This window comes from Sceloporus occidentalis, unplaced genomic scaffold, assembly GCF_023333645.1.
Source record: "Sceloporus occidentalis isolate IW3139 unplaced genomic scaffold, rSceOcc1.0.p SCAF_3, whole genome shotgun sequence".
Lineage (NCBI taxonomy): Eukaryota > Metazoa > Chordata > Lepidosauria > Squamata > Phrynosomatidae > Sceloporus > Sceloporus occidentalis.
The window spans coordinates 36757090-36779497 of NW_028316983.1; the positions used below are offsets into that span (position 1 = coordinate 36757090).

At 40.7% G+C, this 22408-nt stretch overlaps 1 protein-coding gene across 4 annotated transcripts in view; it reads right to left on the reverse strand.

Moving 5' to 3' along the window:
- The window catches only part of LOC149315760 (lethal(3)malignant brain tumor-like protein 1), a 53602-nt gene that overhangs the window by 14302 nt on the left and 16892 nt on the right, over positions 1 to 22408 (reverse strand). For 2 of the 4 annotated variants that reach the window (XM_089514020.1, XM_089514023.1), the window contains exons 2-15: positions 21595 to 21758; positions 20767 to 20990; positions 19818 to 19962; positions 18114 to 18258; positions 17457 to 17583; positions 15403 to 15490; positions 13927 to 14018; positions 12440 to 12544; positions 9071 to 9206; positions 7889 to 7989; positions 6961 to 7112; positions 4711 to 4787; positions 2095 to 2180; positions 1542 to 1652 (exon numbers count right to left, since the gene is read on the reverse strand). In XM_089514020.1, coding sequence (XP_089370146.1) covers positions 1542 to 1652; positions 2095 to 2180; positions 4711 to 4787; positions 6961 to 7112; positions 7889 to 7989; positions 9071 to 9206; positions 12440 to 12544; positions 13927 to 14018; positions 15403 to 15490; positions 17457 to 17583; positions 18114 to 18258; positions 19818 to 19962; positions 20767 to 20990; positions 21595 to 21730 — 1725 coding nt within the window. In that variant the 5' untranslated portion in view covers positions 21731 to 21758. The remainder of the gene's footprint in view (positions 1 to 1541; positions 1653 to 2094; positions 2181 to 4710; positions 4788 to 6960; positions 7113 to 7888; positions 7990 to 9070; positions 9207 to 12439; positions 12545 to 13926; positions 14019 to 15402; positions 15491 to 17456; positions 17584 to 18113; positions 18259 to 19817; positions 19963 to 20766; positions 20991 to 21594; positions 21759 to 22408) is intronic. The other 2 variants (XM_089514022.1, XM_089514021.1) reach the window with 2 other exon arrangements.

A 22408-nucleotide genomic window follows, 5' to 3' on the forward strand; every position in this document is an offset into this window, starting at 1 on the left:
ATACGGTGGATATATACAATCTTGGATTAAAAAGGAAATGGAAGCAATATTTGTGTCGACTATTCTCTTTTTTCTTTTTCTTTCCTTTGAATAGAAAGATAAAGTATAGGATCTGTGGTTATAAGAGGTTGTACATAGATATTGGCAAGAATGCAATTAGAAGTTAGATAAGCAACACAAAGAAGATGAAAAAGACAGGAAGTAAAGAGGCTAAGAACAGCTGGTGGTATTGTAAATGTAAATGGATATGATATGTTTGGAATATGTAATGTTGATATTATATAAAATTAATAAAGAGATTTGACAAAAAAAAAAAAAAAGAAATGTGGAACCATGAAACCATGTGCTTAGCATGCTGAATTATAAGAGCTTATCCAATGGCTTACTAAATCGATTTACCTCTATCCGGCTTGAAGTTTAATTTGGGTGGCTTCCTAATGTTATCGGAAGGTTTTTGCCACTGAATTTGGCACCCAAATACATCCCAGGTGCATCCCCTCTTCCAGGAGTGCTCATCATGGTTCTTTTTGGATCTGGGAGTTTTCCAGCTTAAAAAAATAGCTGCCGGAATGCTCCTGGAAGCAGGGATGGACCTGGGCTGTATTCAGGTGGCAAATTCACTGGCAAAAACCTTCTGATAACATCAGGATGCCACCCGAATTAAGCTTTAAGCCGGATAGAAGTAAATCAATTTAGTAAGCCATGGGATAAGCTGCATATACTCAATACTGAATGCTGGTACTGTAGTGCAGTGTGATGGTCTCAACACTGGACTACGACTCTGGAGATCAGTGTTTGAATACCCAGTCAGTCATGAGGCAAATCACATTCTCTCATCTTCAGAGGAAGGCAGAGGCAAACCTCTTCTGTATAATTCTTGCCAAAAAAAACCCGTGATAGATTCTCCTTAGGGTTGCCATAAGTCAGAAATTACTTGAAGGCATACAACCACAACACAATAAATATGTTGGTGTTCTACCAATAGCTCACTGTAGTCTAGGGAGCATCAGGAAGGCACAACATTTGTTGGGTTGGGTTTTGACAATAAGTAAATAAATAAAGTGCTTTTCTTGCTCATGTATACCTTATTTATTTATTTATTTATTTATTTTCATTTTTATGCTGCCTTTCCCTTGGAGTGGGATCCAAGGTGGCTCACAAATGGAATCAATTAAAACCCAATCATAATATTTCAAAATCTCATCGTCTAACTGTCTTATAAGATCTCCAACTTGGAATTGTGGGCCACCAGTTGGTGGGAGGCATACTTAATCATGTGAGGGTGCTATTGATCTCATGGCCTGTTTGAAGGGCATAGTTAACTCATTGGCCAATGTGGGAACAGAATGCTGGACTAGACATGCCCATGGTCTGATCCTGCATGGCTCTTTTTATGTTCTTAACTGGTTACGTTTCCCATATGGTGCTACTTGATCCCTTTCTGTAAGCATTTACTATGTGAGCAGTATCACAAAAACGGGGAAGACAGGAGGGAATGATTGAACATTATGGCACAAGACCCAAGTAGGGGAGAAACCAACCTTTATTCTGTAGTCTTCTACATCTTCTACACAAGCTGCTCGGATCAGGGCAGGCGTCCTTCGATCCACTGCCTCCAACCTCATATTGATCAGAAAACCATGTGGTTGCCTCTGGAATGAGGAGAATGACAAGGAGATTAGAGTGAGGAGTGGATGACACCAAAGCTTGCAGGTAATTAGCTTCCCCCCCCCCCCCCCATCCCACTTATTCATTTTGGACCTAAAAAAAGTATTTCTACAGTTTGCGTCTTATTTGGTGGTAAAGTTTGCTTCTTATTTGGTGGTATGCCCAATTCTTTTCCTTCAATAATTAGTTCATTATTTTGGCAAATCGATAGTTCCCAGGCTCAAGAGCATAAGGTTGCACAGTGCTAAAAATATTAGCTCTGAAAAAGGATGAACAGAATGGGGACATTTGTCTCATCAGCATTTACTTGGGCACACATAGAGGCCAGATTCACCTCCTTCTACATGCCCTTCAGCCTTTTATTACACCTCAGGAACATATCTGCACTTATATAGTAAAGACTAAGGAAATATGTGGCCCACTCACCACTTTAAAGGCCCAAGTTGGTACTGCTGAAGCACCTGTTTCCGCTAAATATTTTTCCCAGCTGAAGTTCTCAGGATCAGGGTAGTCTGGAAATAAAAGAGTCTGCCAGATCACAAGCTTTTGCTAGAAACGCCTCAGAATAATTTTTCAGTTGTAAGTAGTTCTTAGCTAGGGATGTATGTATTTACCAGCTCCAAATAAACACATTTTCTCCTTCACCCAACTCTGCATTCAATCAGCAGCCCCACTGGTGGAGATTTTTTTAACAGGCAAACATCTTTCCCAGCTGCATGGCTGCTTTCCTGGCCCGTGCAGCCATTTCCATGGGCCTTGGGGAGGGGCCTGAGGCCCAGGCCAGTGGTGAAGGGCTCTTTTCACAGCTGTGCCACCATTTCTGTGGACCTTGAGGAGGTCTCTAGGACGGGTCTTGGGCCCAGGTGGGAGGTGGGTGGCTCCTCCGACCCTCCTTGTTGCTGCCTGGCTTTCCCCTAAGGAAAGCCAAGCCAAAGGGAGGATTAGTGGGCACACACATGCACACGCATCAAGACCAACTCTGGCATGTCCCATAAGCCCCACCCCTTCTGCTTTGGGGCCCCGCCCTGTCCACACCAGGTGACACCAAACTTAGGTATGCCACTGCTAAGTCCCTTGAGCTATCATTCTGAATTTGCTCCACAAATCCTAGACTGATATTGATTTTGACAGAGTCTGTTGTTGTTGTGTACCTTCAAGTCGTTTCTGACTTATGGCGACCCTATGTCAAACCTATAATGGGGTTTTCTTGACAAGATTTGTTCAGAAGAGGTTTGCCATTGTCTTCCCCTGAACTTGAGAGTATGTGACTTGCCCAAGATCACCCAGTGAGTTTCATGGCCAAGCTGGGAATCAAACTCTGGTCTCCAGAGCTGCAGTCCAACACTCAATATCCCCATTAATCGCAGTCCAACACCACACTGGCTCTCTTAGCCAATTCATGGCACTTTTTCTGGAATGGAGATGCTTATGACTGTGTCCAAAAGGCTGTACTAAAACCCCACAGTAAATCTTTGAAAAATTAGAAAACTGTGGTGGTGAATCAAGTATCCAGCTTCACTGAAAGAAATGCATTGTATTCCACATCTTGACAGAGCAGAATCCAAACAGAATGGAGGCTCTGAGCTTAGCATGCATACACACTAATACAGTGTCTTAAAAATTGCCACATCACTCATAGCCATTCATGAGCCAAAGGGTGCTCAACAATGGCTCCTTTTCATCCTGGAGAGAAGTGACCAGTGGGGTCCCACAGGGTTCTGTCCTGGGCCCAGTGCTATTCAACATCTTCATCAATGACTTGGAGGACAAAATTGGGGGTATACTTATCAAATTTGCAGATGACACCAAACTAGGGAGAGTAGCTAATACCTGAATAGACTAGAAAGCTGGGCCAAAGCTAACAAAATGAAATTCAACATGGAGAAATGTAAGGTACTGCACTTAGGGCAGAAAAATGAAATGCACAGATCATGGTTGGGTGACACCTGGCTGAATGAAACTACATGTGAAAGGGATCTGGGAGTCCAAGTAGAGCACAAGTTGAACATGAGTCAACAGTGCAACGCAGCAGCTAAAACGGCCAATGCAATTTTAGACTGCATCAATAAAAGTATAGTGTCTAGATCAAGGGAAGTAATAGTGCCACTATATTCTGCTCTGGTCAGGCCCCACCTGGAATATTATGTCCAGTTCTGGGCACCAAAATTTAAAAAGGATGTTGAGAAACTGGAGCATGTCCAAAGGAGAGCAACTAAAATGGTGAAGAGTCTGGAAGCCATGCCCTACAAGGAACGAGTTAGGGAGCTGGGGATGTTTAGCCTGGAGAAGAGAAGGTTAAGAGGTGATATAATAGCTCTGTTTAAATATTTGAAGGGATGTCCTATTGAGGAGGGAGCAAGCTTGTTTTCTGCTGCTCCAGAGACTAGGACCCAGAACAATGGATGCAAGCTACAGGAAAAGCTATTCCACCTCAACATTAAGAAGAACTTCCTGACAGTAAGGGCTGTTCGACAGTGGAACATACTCCCTTGGAGTGTAGTGGGGTCTCCCTCCTTGGAGGTCTTTAAGCAGAGGCTGGATGGCCATCTGTCGGGGATGCTTTGATTTGGATTTCCTGCATGGCAGGGGGTTGGACTGGATGGCCCTTGCAGTCTCTTCCAACTCTATATTCTATTATTCTATGATCATACATTGTGCATGTGTCCACCCAACCAAAATTTCTAGCAGATTTTGGGTTCTCTTTCATGCCAGGCATTTAAACTAGCCTTCTATGGATACATTCCATGTCAGAAGACTTATGTGTCCAGGAGGATTTAAATATGCTGGGTGTTTTTCTGGAAGGAAGTCCCTGAAATGAAGGCTTATGTAAGTTAGCCCAAGTGAAGCCATACTAGTGTCTAGCCCAAATGAAGTCATACTAGCCTTCTTCATTATTCTTCATGTTAGAATGGTGCTGTGCATTTCTAGTTGGCCAGTTTGCCATGATGGAAAAATTACAACTCTACCATGTGCATGTCTTACATATGTGCTCTGAGAAGCAGTTACATGAAGAGACAGAGCAGGCAACAATTGTGTATTCACCTTGCGGAGGAGTGAGGGGTTTTCCATGCTTCTGACACCAACCAACTGGGTGGATATAGGGGCTGCTGGGGTCACACCTGTTGCAAAAAATAAGATGGTTATATTGAACAATGAATGCAAATCATGTATACTGCTAAAATAGTTGTTCTTGTTAGCTACCTTCAGGTTGTCTTCAATTTATGCAACCATATGAATGAGAGACTTCCAAGTCAGCCACTCATCAACAGCAGTGGTCAGGACTTGCAGGCTCAGGGCCATGGCCTTCTTGATTGAATCCATCCAACTGGAATGTGATCTTCCTCTTTTCCTACTGCCTCCACATTACCAAGCAATATCATCTTTTCTAGTGAGTCATTTCTTTTCATGATATGGCCAAAGTAAGACAGCCTCAGTTTAGTCATTTTGGCTTCTAGGGAGAGTTTAGATCTGATTTGCTCTAGGATTCATTTATTTGTCTTTTTAGTAGTCAGTATCCTCTGCTTTAGCACACACTTTCAATGAGTTGATTTTCTATCAGCTTTCTTCATTGTATGATAAGTAACCTCATCTCATTTCTTAATTTAATATTAAGCTGAGGAGGGATGATTTTTACTTGGGATGACATGTTATTATTGTGTGCCTTTAAGATGTTTCTGACATGGCAACTCTAAGGAAAGCCTATCATGGGGTTTTCTTGGCAGGATCTGCTCAGGGTGGCATTGCCTTTGAGAATGGGATTTGCCCAAGATCACCCAGTGGGTTTCCATGCCTGAATGGGGATTTGAACTGGTCTCCATAGTTATAGTCCAGTATCCAAACCACTATGTCACACTGTCTCTCACCACTACATACCGAAGAAAGAAGTTTTACTTTCCCCTACCCAGTATTTATTTAATTTGCATGTTTCTTTGGAACAGTATTTGGTGCACATGTTTCTCATGTGAGAGGAAAGAACAGGAAATTGAGGGGAAAGAAGAGGGTTCAAAAAAGAATGAGAGCAACACAAGGAAACAGACAAGGATATGAATGTTTATGGGAGCATAAATCAAAACTTTAAAAGTTCCTTTTTAAACTAGAGGAACTGCTGGACCTCTTACCCTTTCCCGCCACCACTCCCTTCTCCTTCTGTGTCATGTCTTTTTAGATTGTAAGCCCGAGGGCAGGGAACCGTCTAACCAAAAAGATTGCATGTACAGCGCTGTGTAAAATTACAGCGCTTCATAAATAAAGGTTAATAATAATAATAATAATAATAATAATAATAATAATAATAATATTCCCAGAATACTCAGGCCAGCACGGCCACATGGGGGGGGGGGGGGGGAGTTCTGCAAACTGTACTCTAAAAGAAGTATTTTTCCCAAGCTCTGATGCAAACTGGGAGAGAATTGGGACTTGCAGTGTGTGAAATATTCTTTAACTTGTTATTTAGATGTATGCTCCATTCTTTGTTAAAGTTATCATAGAAACTGGGACACAATAAAACATATTTAAACATTGTAAAAATAATTGTAAATTTTTTAAAAAATTAAAAATGAGATAATTTGCCATATTGTAATCAGCAGACCAAAGCTTCAACACTCTTTCCCACTACAGGAATTTTGGGTGCTTTGCAGTTAGTAGTAAGATTGTCTGTGGGACCAACAGAGTCACAAAAACCTCAAATGCTGCAGGGAAAGCAGTGCGAACCAACTCCTTTAATCAGTTCTGGCCCCTGTTCTTCCACATTTCCCTAACCCTACTCACTCCCCCTTTGTGATGTCTAAAAGAGCATGATCAACTACATATATTCCCTCCTGTTTACTTCCATATGTCAAGAAAGGGGCTCCAGCTTCTTTGCACTGTTTCCCCATGTCAGATCCTGTCACTGAATACTCATCATTCTTTGTATTTCTCACCTCTCTAAACAATGTATCTATTGTTTCTGCTTATCTGGATTTAAATACAGTCACACCTTAGTAGATAATAACCTAATTGTTCTGTCTCACTTCTGCTGGGTTTATTCAATAAATCTGTACTCTGTCTTTAAACACACACACATACACGGAGGGAGGGTGCCCTAGAGAACTAACAAATATCATTAGAAACACACTAAAATATAGAATAATTAAATCCCTATGGAATGTTAGGAATTTCTTGTCAGACTCCTGAAATTTTTTCAAGCTTTCCCTACATACATAATACCTTCAAATTAGCCTTTGTTTCCCCTCTCTATAGAACTCAGTGGCTGCCAATGGTTAACACTGTTCATCTATAAAATTTCTCACCTACCAGTAGTCATATGTGTCATCCCAGTTGTCAAAGTGCACTAAAAAGCGATTGTCCACCACATCTGTCACTGTGGCAACACATATCAAAGAAGGATTCATGCGGTCCACTGCTTCAAGTTTCATGCCCACTTGGAATCCTGTGGGAGCAGCATTCTGAGGAAAGTTAGAAAGATTCAGGGTTGTTTTTTTCCCCTGACATGCACCATGCAGTCCAGACTAATACAGAAAATAATGCAGTGCAATCCAAGATGTAAGGGTAGCATGTGAATAATGCAAATATGTGGGTGGACTGATCATGCAAGTCCTCTCCATGCAAACTGGCACTCCACTGGGAAGCAGGATTGGGAGGGTATGGGGAAGCTTTGGACATGTGTGTCTTTGTATTTGTATTATTCACATGCAAGCCTTGCACTACTGGAGGGACACCATGTGGAAATGGTGCCTAGGTTAGTGGATGTGCACGGTGAGTCTTTTGGTGTGTTTGCGTGACTATGCGGCAAGCAATCTTGCCTTTCTTTTACCTTCCTTCACAATCTAGAAAAAGTCAAGTGTTAGCAGTCTTAATTTTCCTCTATATAATTCAAGTCCATTAACATATAATCAAGCAGAACTGAAACCACCTTGTGTACTATGCTTTTGACATGACCCTTGGAAGTCTACAAGCAGGTCATGATAGTGTCATAATTTTATCAAAGTATTTTGTTATCAGTGCCACAATGTCTCCAGTTTGGACACACATGACAGTCTTTGTGATGTCAATGGATTTGTGGGCACAGGCAGTATGGACTCCTTACTGTTCCCCATGCTATTGAGAGTTCATCTGGATTTCTAAAGCCTGTCAAAAGGTGCTCAACCTCTGTTCCCAACTTCTTTTCACCCACAAATGTAAAATTCCTCCATATCATTTGATTAGTTTGTTGGGCACTCACACTGTCTGGGGTCACAAAGAGATGCTTGGGAGCTGCTTGAGCTTTGGTTATCCTCAGATAGCTTGCCCAGTTGAATTCATCTTCTTTATAACCTAAACCTCCTCAGATAAAGGAGAGATGAGAGGAGAAACATTAATGAAGCTTTACATGTTTCTCTTGTGTGGTAATCACTGTCATTCTTAGGGTACCTCCAGAATATCAGCTCCTGCTGTGATGGCAATGAGTAACCCAAAAGAGTATTCAAAGGAATAGCCATGTAAGGGCTAATTCCCACTACATAATAAATTGGTTTTCAAACAGATCTGAACTGGTTTAAATGGCCCTTGTTCACACTTGCGCAGAATTTCTGGCACAGTTTGCTGAGGGGGGCACAGTGCTAAACCCATTTAAACCAGTTCTTTTAGATCCATAGCGTTTCCAACTTCTTTTGAAATGAACTGATTCAGCCAAGTGTGAACACGCTATTTGATTTGGTTCCTGTGGCATTGTCACCCCTCTGAGGCAACTCCATGTTGAATCAATCCATGTGAATGTGAAGTGGATTAAATTGAAACAGATAGGTTTGATCAAGGCTCGAATAGTGTGAATGTCTATTCAGTGCTAAATCACTTGATCAATTCAACTCAAAAAACAATTTATTTTGTAGTGGGTATTAGTTTGTTTTAGTATAAAAAGACATAAAGGAATCTCATACCTTTGAAACTAACTGGTAAGAAAAAATTCTGTCATATGCTTCCATGGATACAGTTCACTTCATCAGATGCTTAAAATGAAACCTTTCCTCATGTCCACAAAAGGTTCACTGCATGTATCTGATAAAGTGGTTTATGTCCAAGAAAGCTTATGCTATAAATTTCTTCTTCCCATTTTGTCTCAAAGATGCTACTGGGTTCTTTTTAATCCAAAAAAGACAGTTAAACAAGGTTGCAACCTACATATATTCACGTCATCAGCTCAGATTTTGCAAATGTAACTGAGGCTATAAATCTCAGACTCCACCGGCCAGCCATGCTGACTTGGGGATTCTGGGAGAGGTAATAAAAATGGAACTTACCAAGCTCTGTACCTCTATGCTCTCCTCCACTGGTATCTTCACATCTATGAAGGTGCTGCTTTTCTCTTGTCATCAGAACAAGAACATCTCCACATAAGCCTGTAAATGTATTGTCCAAGTCAACCTACCTTTGGGAGGCTGGAGTTTGTGTCCTGTTTTCTCAAACCATCCAGCAGGATGAATGTTAGGAGAGTTGGCATTCAGCCAGAAATCATGACATTCAGAGTAGCCATCAAAATGAAGGCGCATCCTGTAACCACATACCTGCATGCAGGAAAAAAAACAAAAGAAAGGTTCACTCCATTTTAATGTATGACTGTTTTTCCTATAAACCTGCATGGGTAGATGTCTAACTTTTCGGGATTTTCCACTGGTGTCAGTCAGAGGCAGATTTGTCAAAATTCGGCCCAAGATAGGGTCAATCAGAATTCTTTTCCATGCAACTTCTGGAGAGGTAGGAAGTAGGTGCAGACCAAAGGTGCTTAAACTCTCTCTCTCTGGATTTTCTTCACGAACGAAGATTCAGGAAGGACTCATCCCACACTTTCTACAAGCTTAAACTACAGCTGATATATTCCCAGTTGTTATCTACAATGGCTGGAGTTTACATTTGATTTAAAAAATAGACCTCTTCTAAGCAACAGCAACATTCACAAGCAACACTTTACAGGTCAAAAATGATTCTGTGGATATAGAATTAAATCCTACTGTTAATCCCAACTAGAGCAGACCTGCCAAATCAACAGAATATATGTAAGTGTCAACTTCTAACTTATTAGAAGCAGGAGCTCCATCACATTACCAGCTTAAACAGCTTTAAAAAAAGCTGTTAAGACGGATCTTTTCCAGCAGGCTTTTCCCAAATAGATAATCGGCCACCAAAGATCAGAACCCGTTACCCCTCTGAATCTGCTATAGCCACTGTTTGATTATTTATTTTAAGGTATGTTTTAAACTGTGAATTGTTTAATTGTTATTTTAGGGGGTGGGTGGGATACTGGGATTTAGGACTGTACTGTTTTAACTGTAAGCCGTCCCAGTTGTCTCGGACAGAGGGGTGGGATATAAATAAAAAATTTATTATTAGTTTATTATTATTAATTCAATGGGCCTCCTCTAATTGGGATTTATGAAAATAGCCCCAGAATATTCCATAAAGCAAGATTCCTCAGTCTGGCCTTTATCAACAATGTGGTAACTCCAGTAGTTTTGTCAGTCCTGAAGCCCATTCATACTACACAGTTATATCATTATATTCCATTTCAACTGCCATGGTAATATCCAATGGAATCCTGGTATATATAGTTTAGAGGGGGGCTTTTTGAATTCACAGCCAAAAGAACACCTGTACCTCTCCAAACTACAAAATCCAGAGATGTTGCAGTGGCAGTTAATATGGAATATAGTACTATAACTGTGTAGTGTGAATGGGTCCCTGGACTTCTTATACTTCAGCAGACAGGAATGAGCTCAATGCTAAAGATGAAGAGGGCAGCACAAGCACAGTCTCTCCTCCACATGACATTTACCTGATTCATATCCCTTCTATCTGTTCTTCTTGCACTCAGTACTTGTATGACTGAAGAAGAGGCATGTTCAGAGCATATACAGTGCACACATACGATCAGAATATCCCTTTGATTTCTCTTTGTGTCAGCTTGAAAAGCAAAAAGCAACAAAGGAGACGATCTGAAAGGACAACTCTTACTCCCATCTATGGCTCTGATTCAGCACCAGTCAGTCAGGACCACAATTAAAAAGGTAACGACGATAGGTGCCTACTGACCATTATTTTTGAATTGATGGTTAATTTTCACATTTTTTTTTGAAAGCATTGTCTCAGGTGGCATGCTTGGGTAGAAAACCTCATGTGAACAGATGGATTTTGGAAGCTGTCAGAACTTGCTGCCCATGCTTATTCCAGCGTAACTGTTATTTGGGAATAGGTCTACATAAACTATGTTTTTATACTGTGCAATAATTTTGGAACAGGAGAGAAGAGGGTTGCTCATATAAAGAGATCTTTATTCTGGACCAAGTGGGGATGCTGTAGCTGGCAAGCTTGCACTAAGCAGGAGGTTGGATCTGATGACCCATAGGGCCCCTTCTAACTTTATGATTCTATGATGTCCAGAACTTGCTGTCTATGCTATTTTTTTTTTTTACTTCAGTTGTTGTTGTATGGAAGATTCTAAACAATGAGATTTATCACACAGAGATTTTTAGAGCTTTTGCAGGTCAGTTCCGATGTGACTGCACTTCCAATGATGCGCATTCACGTCATAACGTGAATGTGTAATCAGACGCCATTCCTTTCTATGAGAGCTCCTTCCATGGCACTTCCACAGTGATTCCAAAGTGACTCCTCATTTTGATGAATTCAGAAAAAAAGTGAATTCACAGAATTTGCATTCAAGCTCACTTCGATTTCACTTCAAATTGGTCTGGTGTGGAAAACCACTCAGATGTCCTCCCCCCCTTGGCCCCCTGCGTCCTGCTCCATCATTCCCCTCCTCCTCCTTCACCCCATCTCACCCCCTCTGCCACCCTGCCACCCATCTCATCATCCCCATCATCCTCTGCCTTCTCCTGCATCCCAATCCTGGCCCCAGTGATCCCCAGCGACCTATCCCATCATCCTCTGACTGCTCCTGCATCCCAATCCTGGCCCTAGTGACCCCCCAGTGACCTATCCCATCATCCCCTGTCTGCTTCTTCACCCTGATGAAGGATGACAGCTAAGGAAGGGGCAGGGAAGGAGGACAGCATCCAGAGCCCCACTGAGCATGCCCAAGGGTGCCGATTCGAATCGTTGAACCCTCTGGTGTGGTAATACAATGTGCACTCACTCTGCTTTGCTTGAATCTGCATCACGTGACTTGCTTGGAATAGAACTGACTTCGCTTCCCCCTCAATTCGGAAGGGCAACAGAAAGGCAACCAGGTGTAGTAAAACATCACATTTTAACCTTATTTTGCATTGCTAGACAGGAGTGACTCTGGATCTGGTGTGAAAAAACATTACGCTTTGCATTGCTAGAACAGGAGTGACTGCGGATCTGAGCTGCAAACCCCCCCCCCCCCCCCCCACGTGTGATAAGGTCCAATGCCTTTGGTATTCAATCATTCTGTCTCAGTCACAGAATTTTACATGTAGTCCAACTGAAGTCATCTTTCATTTGTAACCTTCCCACATCTCCCTGCTTCTACTCTTGCTTGTTCTTGCCATAAAAATCAATTGATCGATCATGAGAGAAAAGATAAAATATCTTCTTGATGCCTTTTGACTGACAGTAGTAGGAACCTGGGAGTATTCTATGCTGATGTCCTCCTTCGTTGTTTGTATTTTTATCAGTGTTGTACACTGTTCTGAAAACAGGTATTTGGAGACATTTTTTAGATAAATAGATGATAGAAGCATAGGGAAATCAAGAGAAAAGCAATTCTGTCTTCCACAGTTGAGGTGCAGCAAAATGCAGAAGTGTAAACTGATCTCACCTCAGCCACTGTGAGAATAAAGTACATGGAGGGGTGCTGGGGATCAATCCCTTCCAGTTTCATCCCCACCTTGAAACCATTCTTGTGGTGACCAACCAACTGATGCTGAAAAGATTGAGGAAAAATAAAGAACACAACATCACAATCATGTGACATTAAATGGCTCCCTGTTTTTCAGCTCTGAACACCATGAAAAATGAATGTCAAAAGATAAACTCTGTTAGGCTGTTCCAGAAAAGATGACAAAAGGGCCTGAGGGACATTAAAGAATAAAGATAAATCTATATCAATACTAAGGTTGCTCTTTTGGAAGGGGCAGTTTCTGAACTATGAACAGAAGCCATGACACAGAAGTAGTGAATGGAAATATTCAAGATGATAAATTGCTCCCTGTCATTTAATCTACTTTTTGTGAAAAGTGTACTTCGCCAATTTTTTTCTTGTTAGCTACTCTTAAAGGGATAGAATCAGACTCTCCCCTTCTTGCACCCTGAAAAAGTAACAAAATGTAATGGTTCAGTTTTCCCTACTGGTCCAAATTAAATTTTGCAGTTTTTGTATTTTTATGGATTTCACTTGTACTATTCTATCTTTTCTTTCGATAAGCCACACCATTGATTTATATATCAGGACTTTTTTTTTATTAAAACCACTGCAGTACTGCTGCCGAGATGTATGTGTTTGTATGTGTGTATATGTATATGTGTATTTATGTCTTGAGTGATGTTACAGGGGGTAGTCAGTAGGATCCTAAAGCTGCCACACACACATTTGTGGAATCATAAATCTCTTTTTTTCCCCTTCTACCAAGAAGAATTTGATTTCTTAGGCTCAGAATGAAGTGGGAACTTTTGTCTGACTTGTAATTCACATCAGGACAGAAAAAACACATATATAAACCAAGGTTGGCTGGAGCTAATGCAATCTATACATCCATGCCAAGCAAAGTTAACCTCCAACTGCAATATTTAACTACCATCGGTTTTAAGCCTGTAATTCTTCAAAAGAATACATTGCAGAATTCCCCTTTCCCCTTTTTAAAATGTCTTTCCCAAGTATTTTCTGTGGCCAGGAAGGCCAAAATCTAACTGATGGAAAATGGAAATGAAAAGTCTTTGCTAATAGCACAATTACTTTAATGAAAACAATGCAGAGTTCCCACTTAAACTGTTGAAGTGGCAACAGTGAATCAAGAGAGAGCAAAAGACAAAACAAACCCCACAACCCTGACTCCAAATGAATATCAGGCTTTCTCACATTCAAAGCATCTACACTGAAAATATACACTTTTGGGGTATGTGGTGAACTACTATGGCTTCATAAAGCAACCCTGAAAAAGGTAGTCTGCTAGCAATTCTGACAGAAATATCTACTCTGCTCCCTCATACAATTACAATTTTCATGATTTATTTGAAAGAAAGAACTATGATGCGTTATATAGTCTAGTTCCACCCTCAGATCCTAGATATAGGAATACTATAACTCACTTCATGAAATAGATTTAAAGGGGCAGCAGTGGCTTTCTGTTCTTCCAAGTAAGATGCCCAGGTCCAACCTTCTGTCTTCTCCTCACTCAAGACTGAGAAAAGCAGAAAGCAAAGCAAATTATAATTATTAATTTAATAGTTTAATTGACGTGTACAGATTTAAACTTTTTGGAGAAAGGGTCAGAAAACAGGAAACTATTCCAGTTCTCATCTGTCTGTGTTTCTTGTTATGACCCACAACCACATCCACTTGTCAAAGAGTAACCAAGAATAAGGTGACTGATGGTTGCTACACAAAACCACTATGTTTCCCGCGTTGTTCTGCATTCCAATCCTCGCCAGCCTCAGACAGCACTTAGCAGGTGGGACCCTGGCCTAAGCTTTTGCAGCTATAACAAAATTACTTCTCTGACTATGTATATAACAAAAGTACCTCCTCCCAACAGACAAAGTTCCCAGTGTTCCCTCTTACTTTAGATATGGGGTAATAGGATGATGGACTGCGGAGATGAAGCACCCATTCACTTTCTGCAATATTTAGTTTTCATAAAAATAATAGGCACTGGGCACAGGGAAGGAAGAAACTATTATGGATGAACCTTGTGCCTTGTTGAGTTCATATAGTTGTGCAGAAACCATGTGTGTTACATTTCCCTTAGGGTAGGAAAGCATCACTTCTTCTCCATTTATTTTCTTTTTTGGAATTTCCCCCTCCAATTAAGAGCAATGGGAGGAATCCAACAGGAATTTTATATCTGGTCATCCCAAACAGTTTACCCCACAAAGCAGAAAGAGCACAATGCTATAGGTTGAGTCCCCCTTATCCAGAATCCAAAATATTCCAAAACCCAAAGCCTTTTTCATGGGTAGCTGAGAAAGTGACATCTTTGCTTTCTGATGGTTCAGTGTACAAAAACTTTGTTTCATGAACAAAATTGTTAAAAATATTTTAACAGGTCAGGTATGTGTATGAGGTATGTATGAAACACATATCAATTTTTTATTTGGAATTGAGCCCCATCTCCAGAATATCTCATTATGTATGTACCATGGCCCCTTGGTATCTGCTGGGATTTGGTTTCAGGACCCCCATGGATACCAAAATCCGTTGATGCTCAAGTCCCATTAAATAGAATGGAGTAATCAAATGGTGTTCTTTATATAGAATGGCAAAATCAAGGCTTGCTTATTGGAGTTTATATATTTTCTGAATATTTTCAAGCCATGGATGCTTAAAACCGTGGATAAAAAATCTGTGGATACGGAAGTCTTATTGTAAATACAGATAGAGATATTCTGAAATAATAATAATAATAATAATAATAATAATAATAATAAATCTAAACTGCAAAGCATTTTTGGTCCCAAGCACTTTGAATAAGTGAGGCTCAATCTGCATACTTGGGTAAGGAAAAGGCATAGTTAAAAGAAAATCTTGATGGGTCAGGCAAAATGTATGTCATATTATATGCTTACCAAGCTCACTTGCATTCCATTCTTCATTTCCAATGTTGCTAGATGGAAGTTCTCCTCCAGACCCATTTGTCTCCTCCTGTTTAATTTCCTATGCCATATGGACAAAACATAACTTTTTTCTACTTTAAACTAATTAACCTCTTCCTTTATACTCTCCAATTTCTATGAGCACTGGGTAAGTCCAAAACAATTTTTACAAAACCTCTATTGAAAATATACCTTTTGAAATAGTCTATCATAAACAATGTATTCAGTAAAAAACAATGGACTTTATCACACATCAGGAATTTCTCTTAATTCTGAATGAAAAGAAAGTGGGGCCAGAACGCATTTACGTGAATTCACCAGTTCAGCAAATTTACGTGAATGCGAATTGCGTTCAAACTGGCTTCCCATTGCCCGAAAATAGCATGCCATTGCCTGAATTTGCGTGTGGTAGTCTATCACACAATAATGTGAAACCCCATGATTGCGTTCGGACTGACTTCCCATTGCCCAAAATTGTGTGTAGTAGACTATCACGCAATAACTTTAAACCCCATGATTGTATTCAGATTGCCATTGGATTATACTTTCAATTTCCCTTGTCTGATAACGTCCAATGTAAGTAGCACAGGCAAAAACTGCTAACAACATGGTGGCCTGATGTTCAAAGCAACTGCAGTTTTGCAACAAGACAGAACTGATGTAAGAGATCTGTAGTTGGATTTCCTATGCTTTAAAAAACAAACTTAAAGGCAGCACTTGGAAGATGGGTTTTTAATTATCTTCTGTCACAGCATTCCCCAATCACACACATTCCAAGATGTTATTATAGCCATGCTCAGGAAAACAAAGCAAAACATACTTGGCTCAAGTTTCTAGTTTTCACTCAGCGGGACTAATACATTCAGGTAGGATTTTAATCACGAAAATGGTGGCAGGAGGAGGGTTGAGCTTCTATCAGAACACAAACCCTCCATAGTGGTTTAACGTAAAAACAGGAGAATGGAAATCCAGTTACAAACCTCTAACACCACATTCCTGTTGGTTGTCATTTAGAACCTAGGATTGCCTCTCTAGACTCCAAAGAATGCATACACGGAGATTCTTCTTCCTTTGACTAAATATAAACAGCACAAACTGTTCCTTTGACCTTCCTACAGATAGATTTGGCTCCACAAAAATTATTAAACCTAGAATCATTATGACCATTGAAGAAATTCTTTTATCATATGTACATTTCTTAGCTATGAATCATCTAAACCAAGCTGGCCATTGTCTTCCAGTATAATCAAAATGCATATATTCTTTTCATGTTTTTTTCTTGTTCTTCTTTTTTTCAAACAAGAAGTTAACACAACCAAATGGTCAAATCCCAAACCACTGTTAGGTATGTGATTAAACTGTTATGTGCTTATCAAATAGCATTTGATATCTTAAGTTCTTCCAGGCTATGAAACTCAGTTCAGATAGTTCAAATATGTAGATTAAATACATAGAGGGAATATCCTAGTCCCCTCCTTGTATGTTTCAGTTGTCCTCTATGTGTGGACAGTGCCAATGTGGAGTGCATCATCAATAAACAAAGCCTCTCCATGTGGTTTTGAACCTACAAAGAACTGCACTGTCTCCACTGCTGGACCTATGGCCAGAATCTCCACAGAATCACTGGGATTTTGGTGGCAATGAAGCTTGTAAGAATAGGGTTTGGGCAGTCCATATGGGGCCCACTGCTGCTCTAAGTAACTCTAGGAAGTACCGTGGGCCCTTGCCTTACGCGTGGGATCTGTTCCAGACCCCCCCCCCCACGTAAGGCAAATTCCACCTATGCTGGAGCCCCATTCATTTGAATGGGGCTCGTGCGCGGTGGTGCGGGAGTGCGTGGGGGGCCACAAGCGTGCACCCCATTCATTTGAATGGGATGCACCACCCCTTGTGCCATGCGCACTCCCCGCGGCTTGAGTGTGTATGCTCAAGTCCATGTAAAGCGCGCCTGCCTATAACGCGGGCACACTGTAAAATGCTGGTATATGACTCCATTACATATATATGTAAGAGTATCCCAGTCACACCATTTGCTCAGCCTTTTCCTCTTCCTCCTCAGAAGGACTTTGATAATCTTTCCTCCTCCGCTTCTTCACTGGTTTGAGAATTTCAGTGGAGTTAGTGCTGCCAGAAGAGTTCTCCACAATGACAGATCTGCAAAACAGGTTCCAAAGTTTTAAAGCCTTCTACAAACAATCAATGGGACCTACTTTCCCTTTAGCACCAGAACCTACTTCCATTTTTTCGAGCAATGCATAAATACAAAAGAGGGCATAAAGCAGAGGTGGGTAAAGTGCAGTCTTCAGGCTATATGTTGCTCTTTGGACACCAAAGTATGGCCCCTGAATCCCCCCATTAGTCTCCAGACCCCCTTAAAGTTTTTGGTGATTTTTCACACCCAGCCCAGACACCCAATCTTGATATAAATCCCATAAATAAATAAATACATAAATAAATGCATTGAGTAGGTATTCAGACACCCTCCAGATGTTCTGGACTACAAGGATGATTAGTCATCTTGCTTGGGATTCATGGGAGTTGTGATCCAGCACATCTAGAGAGCATCAGATAATCTCTACCTAACTGTACATAAGAAAAAGTCACAGGAAAGTTCATGATTCCTTCTCATTCTATCTACTACCCTCCTGCAACCCCTCAAACACAGTATAGTTTCTGTTTTAAACCTTTCTTTGAATTGCCGGTGGCAGTTCTCGTTGCAAAACCCCCTGCCTTCCTGGGCTGATCCTGAAATGGTTCTCCGGCCACAGGTACTACAATGGAACAGACTGTCCACAGCTGGAAGCTTTGAAGCTTCAGGAACATCTGAATCTAAAGAAACCAAAAGAAAGGCAGAATTTTAAATGAGCTACAATTATCGCAAGCAAACAAACACTACAGTGTCTGGGTGCAGTACAAGGTGCTGGTAATAACCTTTAAAGCCCTTCATGGCTTAGGTGCAGCTTACTTGCGGGAGCACCTTCCTCCATACAATCCACCTGCACACTCAGGTCCTTTAGGAGAAACCTACTGCACCCAAAGAGGACTAGACTGGCTGTGGTTACCTAGAGGACCTTCTCATCTGCTGCTCCTAAACTATGGAATGATCTGCCGGAGGAGATCCATCATACTGCAACTCTTGGTGCCTTTAAAAAACCAATTAAGCTGGATCTCTTCCAGCAGGCCTTCACTGACTGATTGTCCCATAATGTTGATATGGCTGCCCTGTCTGTCCCTGGATGCCTCATTTTAATCACATTTAATTTAATAATTTAATTGTAATTATAATTATGTTTTAAGTTCTAAATAAGTGGGTAAGGGGATTATGTGATTTTTACTTATGTTTGTTTTATAATTGTTATTGTCTTATTTTATGGTTGTAACCCACTTCAATCCTTTGGGGAGAAGTGGGCTATAAATAAAATTATTTATTATTATTATAATTATTATTATTATTATTATTCCTTTTGTGGTCATCGAAGGTTCTGGTGTTATTGGAGTACTCAGTATCAGAAACACAAAGCATGTTTCATGTGGTACTGTCAAGACCTGCATTAGATTGTCTGCTGTCAAAGATATGGGGAGAGATCCAATATAATGTTGGCAGAGCAAAAATCCTCACCAGTATGCTTAATGCTGGATATTGGGAGGTCAGTAACATCCAGTGGCACCTGGAACAATGGATGGGAAGAGATGCTCCAGCAGGCATCTAATGCCTCCTCAATGACAATGGCTGGTAGCATTTGCTGGGATAGGGAATGGAACTATGGTTGACCAGCAGGGAGAACTAAGCTATTGCATACCCAATGTTTGTACAAGGAGGTATTAAATGTCTCGTTGTACAAGGTTTGGAAAGATCTATCTGCTCATGCAACTGTGTATAAGAATAATATACACAACTGGTTCCTGGTCAAGGACTTATCATTTATGATATGACAAAATACTCAGGTAACTGAAACAGGAACCAAAAATGTAAGTATGGAAAGAAAGTAAATAATCCTTCAGCTCATAAAAACACAAGCAAGTTGTGCAAACTGAACCAAACACAAACAGTGCACTGAAACATCAACTAAAAAGCTTCAACCGTATATATATCTTCTCCGCAAAGACCTACTTTAGCACTTCATTCTGGGACAGAGGTTGCTCTGGTCTTGAAGGATATGCCAGCAGAGCACAAGATCTGGCATGTGCAAAACATATGTAATTTATACCAGTAAAAACAATACCTTCATTATGGATATTCAAAATATTTCACACACAAAATCAGTGAAGCATCAAGAAAGAAGCAATATCACCTACTAGTATTCTCAGTATCTCCATGCCCCAGCAGGGACTTTCACAATGTAAAGGATATTCAAAATTCTGAACATCTGCCAAAGACCTATGCTCACCTTGAGCCACAGTGAGATTGTCCTTGCTGATGGGTGCCACTACATTATCTCCTTCTCTTTCTGGATGGCAATCCTTCAGGGGCTCTGGAGGTGACAGCTTGTCAGCACTGACCACCTTCAACGTCCCATATTCATTTATCCGAAACTGTATCAACAAGGGGAGGCAAATGTGGGTATGACAGTATTGTGCTGAAAAGGCAGAATGACCACAACCTCAAAACATATGTATCCCTGCAGTCCCACAAAGAGCATAGGGAAATGCAACGGGAACCATCCTATTTATATTTATACAACCACCTGGTGAGACAGACCATTGTGCATAACCTGAAAGTTCTGCTATATACCAATCCAAATGGCAAAACAAAAAAGTCTATGGAAAACTGGCAAAAGAAAAATACATTAAAAAGTTTTATTATCTAAAGTGTTCAAAAGGTAGTATATTAGCAATAATTCTCTGACATTCAGGCAAACTGTATATATTCAAGGCTGTGAGCTTTGCCAGAAGATGAAAACAATCAATACTATACTATCCGTTGGCATACAGAATATAAAGTACAGATTTTGCCAATATATATATAAAAGGCTGAAAACTATACATCCCAAATGACATACAAAATATAAAAACGTCCAACAATCAAAGTGCATGTATTGGCATAAATGTATGTGCTTCCAGAGGACATATAATAAAGGTTAATGTACAAAACCAAACACATTTTGACTACATGTCTTCCTCAGTGGAAAAAATGAGCTGTTGTAACAGCACAATGATTTATCTATTAGCATGGAACCATCCAGTGTAAGTAAGAAGTAAGTTAGGCAATCAAAAATAAATCCTAGATGCTCCACTGGATTGTAGTGCTATACCAATATACCAATCCAACACTATTCCCACTCTCTACAGTCAAAGAAAAAGTATTTGAGATTAGGAAAACGGGTTTCATCCACTTACCCTTAGGTTGCTTCCAGGAAGAGTGGCCACTCCATCTTTCCATTCCAGAACCCGGATGGTGTTGCAGGTCTGTACACCACTGATCTGTGGGATGACTGTTGCTGTGATAGGTTCACTTCCTGTGCCCTCTCTTTGCCTCTCTGTCCCCATGTTTTTCTGGGGGTCCCGGGGGAATCGTTGGATTTCTAAGGTGCTTGTTGGAAGGTTTACAGTGGTTGTGTTTGCTCATGATGTGGGAAAGAAAAGCAAGTACATCACAAGGCTATCCATATGTGGGCATGTGCAAGAAGACAAATTTCATGATGAAGGAGGGACCTGATCTTGGAAAAGTTACTTTTCTGGAATACAACTCTCAGAACCCATCAAACAGATTAATCTTATGCTGTCTGGGTAATTCTGGGAGCTGTTATCAAAAAGTAACTTTTCCAGGATCTGCAATTCAGGCACAACTGGATTCTGATGTGATTCTGATTCACATTACTTATATCACTTATCAATGCCATTAAATATCTGCATCTTACCAGCATACATGCTTAGTCCAGATTTTAATTTTTCTACTTTGCTCAAAAAGTTCAAGGATATATCACCACCACCCTATGCTAGAGAAGGGATTTTAGTAAGCTCCGCTGTATCCAAATTTGGCAAGTTCACACAGTAAACATGTTCTGCTACAAGAAAGCAACCTTCCAACAAAAAGCCAACACAGAGAAATTAGAGCGAAAATTATTTTGCCTTGTTATGTGTATTGCTTTCTGGGAATGGAATGGTAGGAGCAGGACACAAAAAGATAGCTGTACACAAAACGCAACCCAAGTTCTGAACACTTACCTGGTATGATGAAGGCAGTTGCTGGTAGATGGGCGTTTTGCACAGTATTTTCGTTGGCAACCAAATGGACACTGACCTCTCCTGCCATGTTCCCTTTTGTGCTTCTTATAACCTCCATCTCTGCTCGCCCATCCATCACCTTGCACCAAGCACAAAGACTGTAACTGGAACATAACCAGAAAGAAGAGATCCTAATAAGCATTTGGGAGAGTTGAAATAAAGTTTTGTTTAATTTGCACTCTGTTGCAAACTTAGGCCTGGTGCACAACACCAGGAAGTGGTGTCCTGGCGGAGATAGTAGTGCTCGGGACAGCGCACCAACTGCATGGTCCCGAGCCCTACTGCGTGCGGGTGGCACCACTACTGAGTGGCACCATCCACATTGGGGGCGTGTTGATGACGTGTGGGCATCTGAGCTCTAGGCATCTCCTTTTTTGTTGTGCAGTGCTGTCTTGCTGTTTGGTTGCTGCGGCAACGCTGCACAGCAAAGAGGGGCGGTGTTTCAATGCCAGTGTGTACAGCCCCTTCTTAGCTCAATTGATATACAAACTAAAATACAATTCTTCAGTATTTTCCATTTTTCAAATTTTGTGATGGATGCAATTCTCAAATTAAAAATAATGGATCAAAAAGTCACAGGGAGCCCTGGTGGTGCAGTGGTTAAATGCCCATGTGTGCAAACAGCTCTAGGTTCAAGGAACCTGAACTTTATAAACATTCAAAACTTGCATTTTAAATTAGGTGTAGAAAGGAACAGGCAGCCAGTTCATATGTGGGAGTACTGACATAAAATGGAGGGGCTCTAGAACTCTCT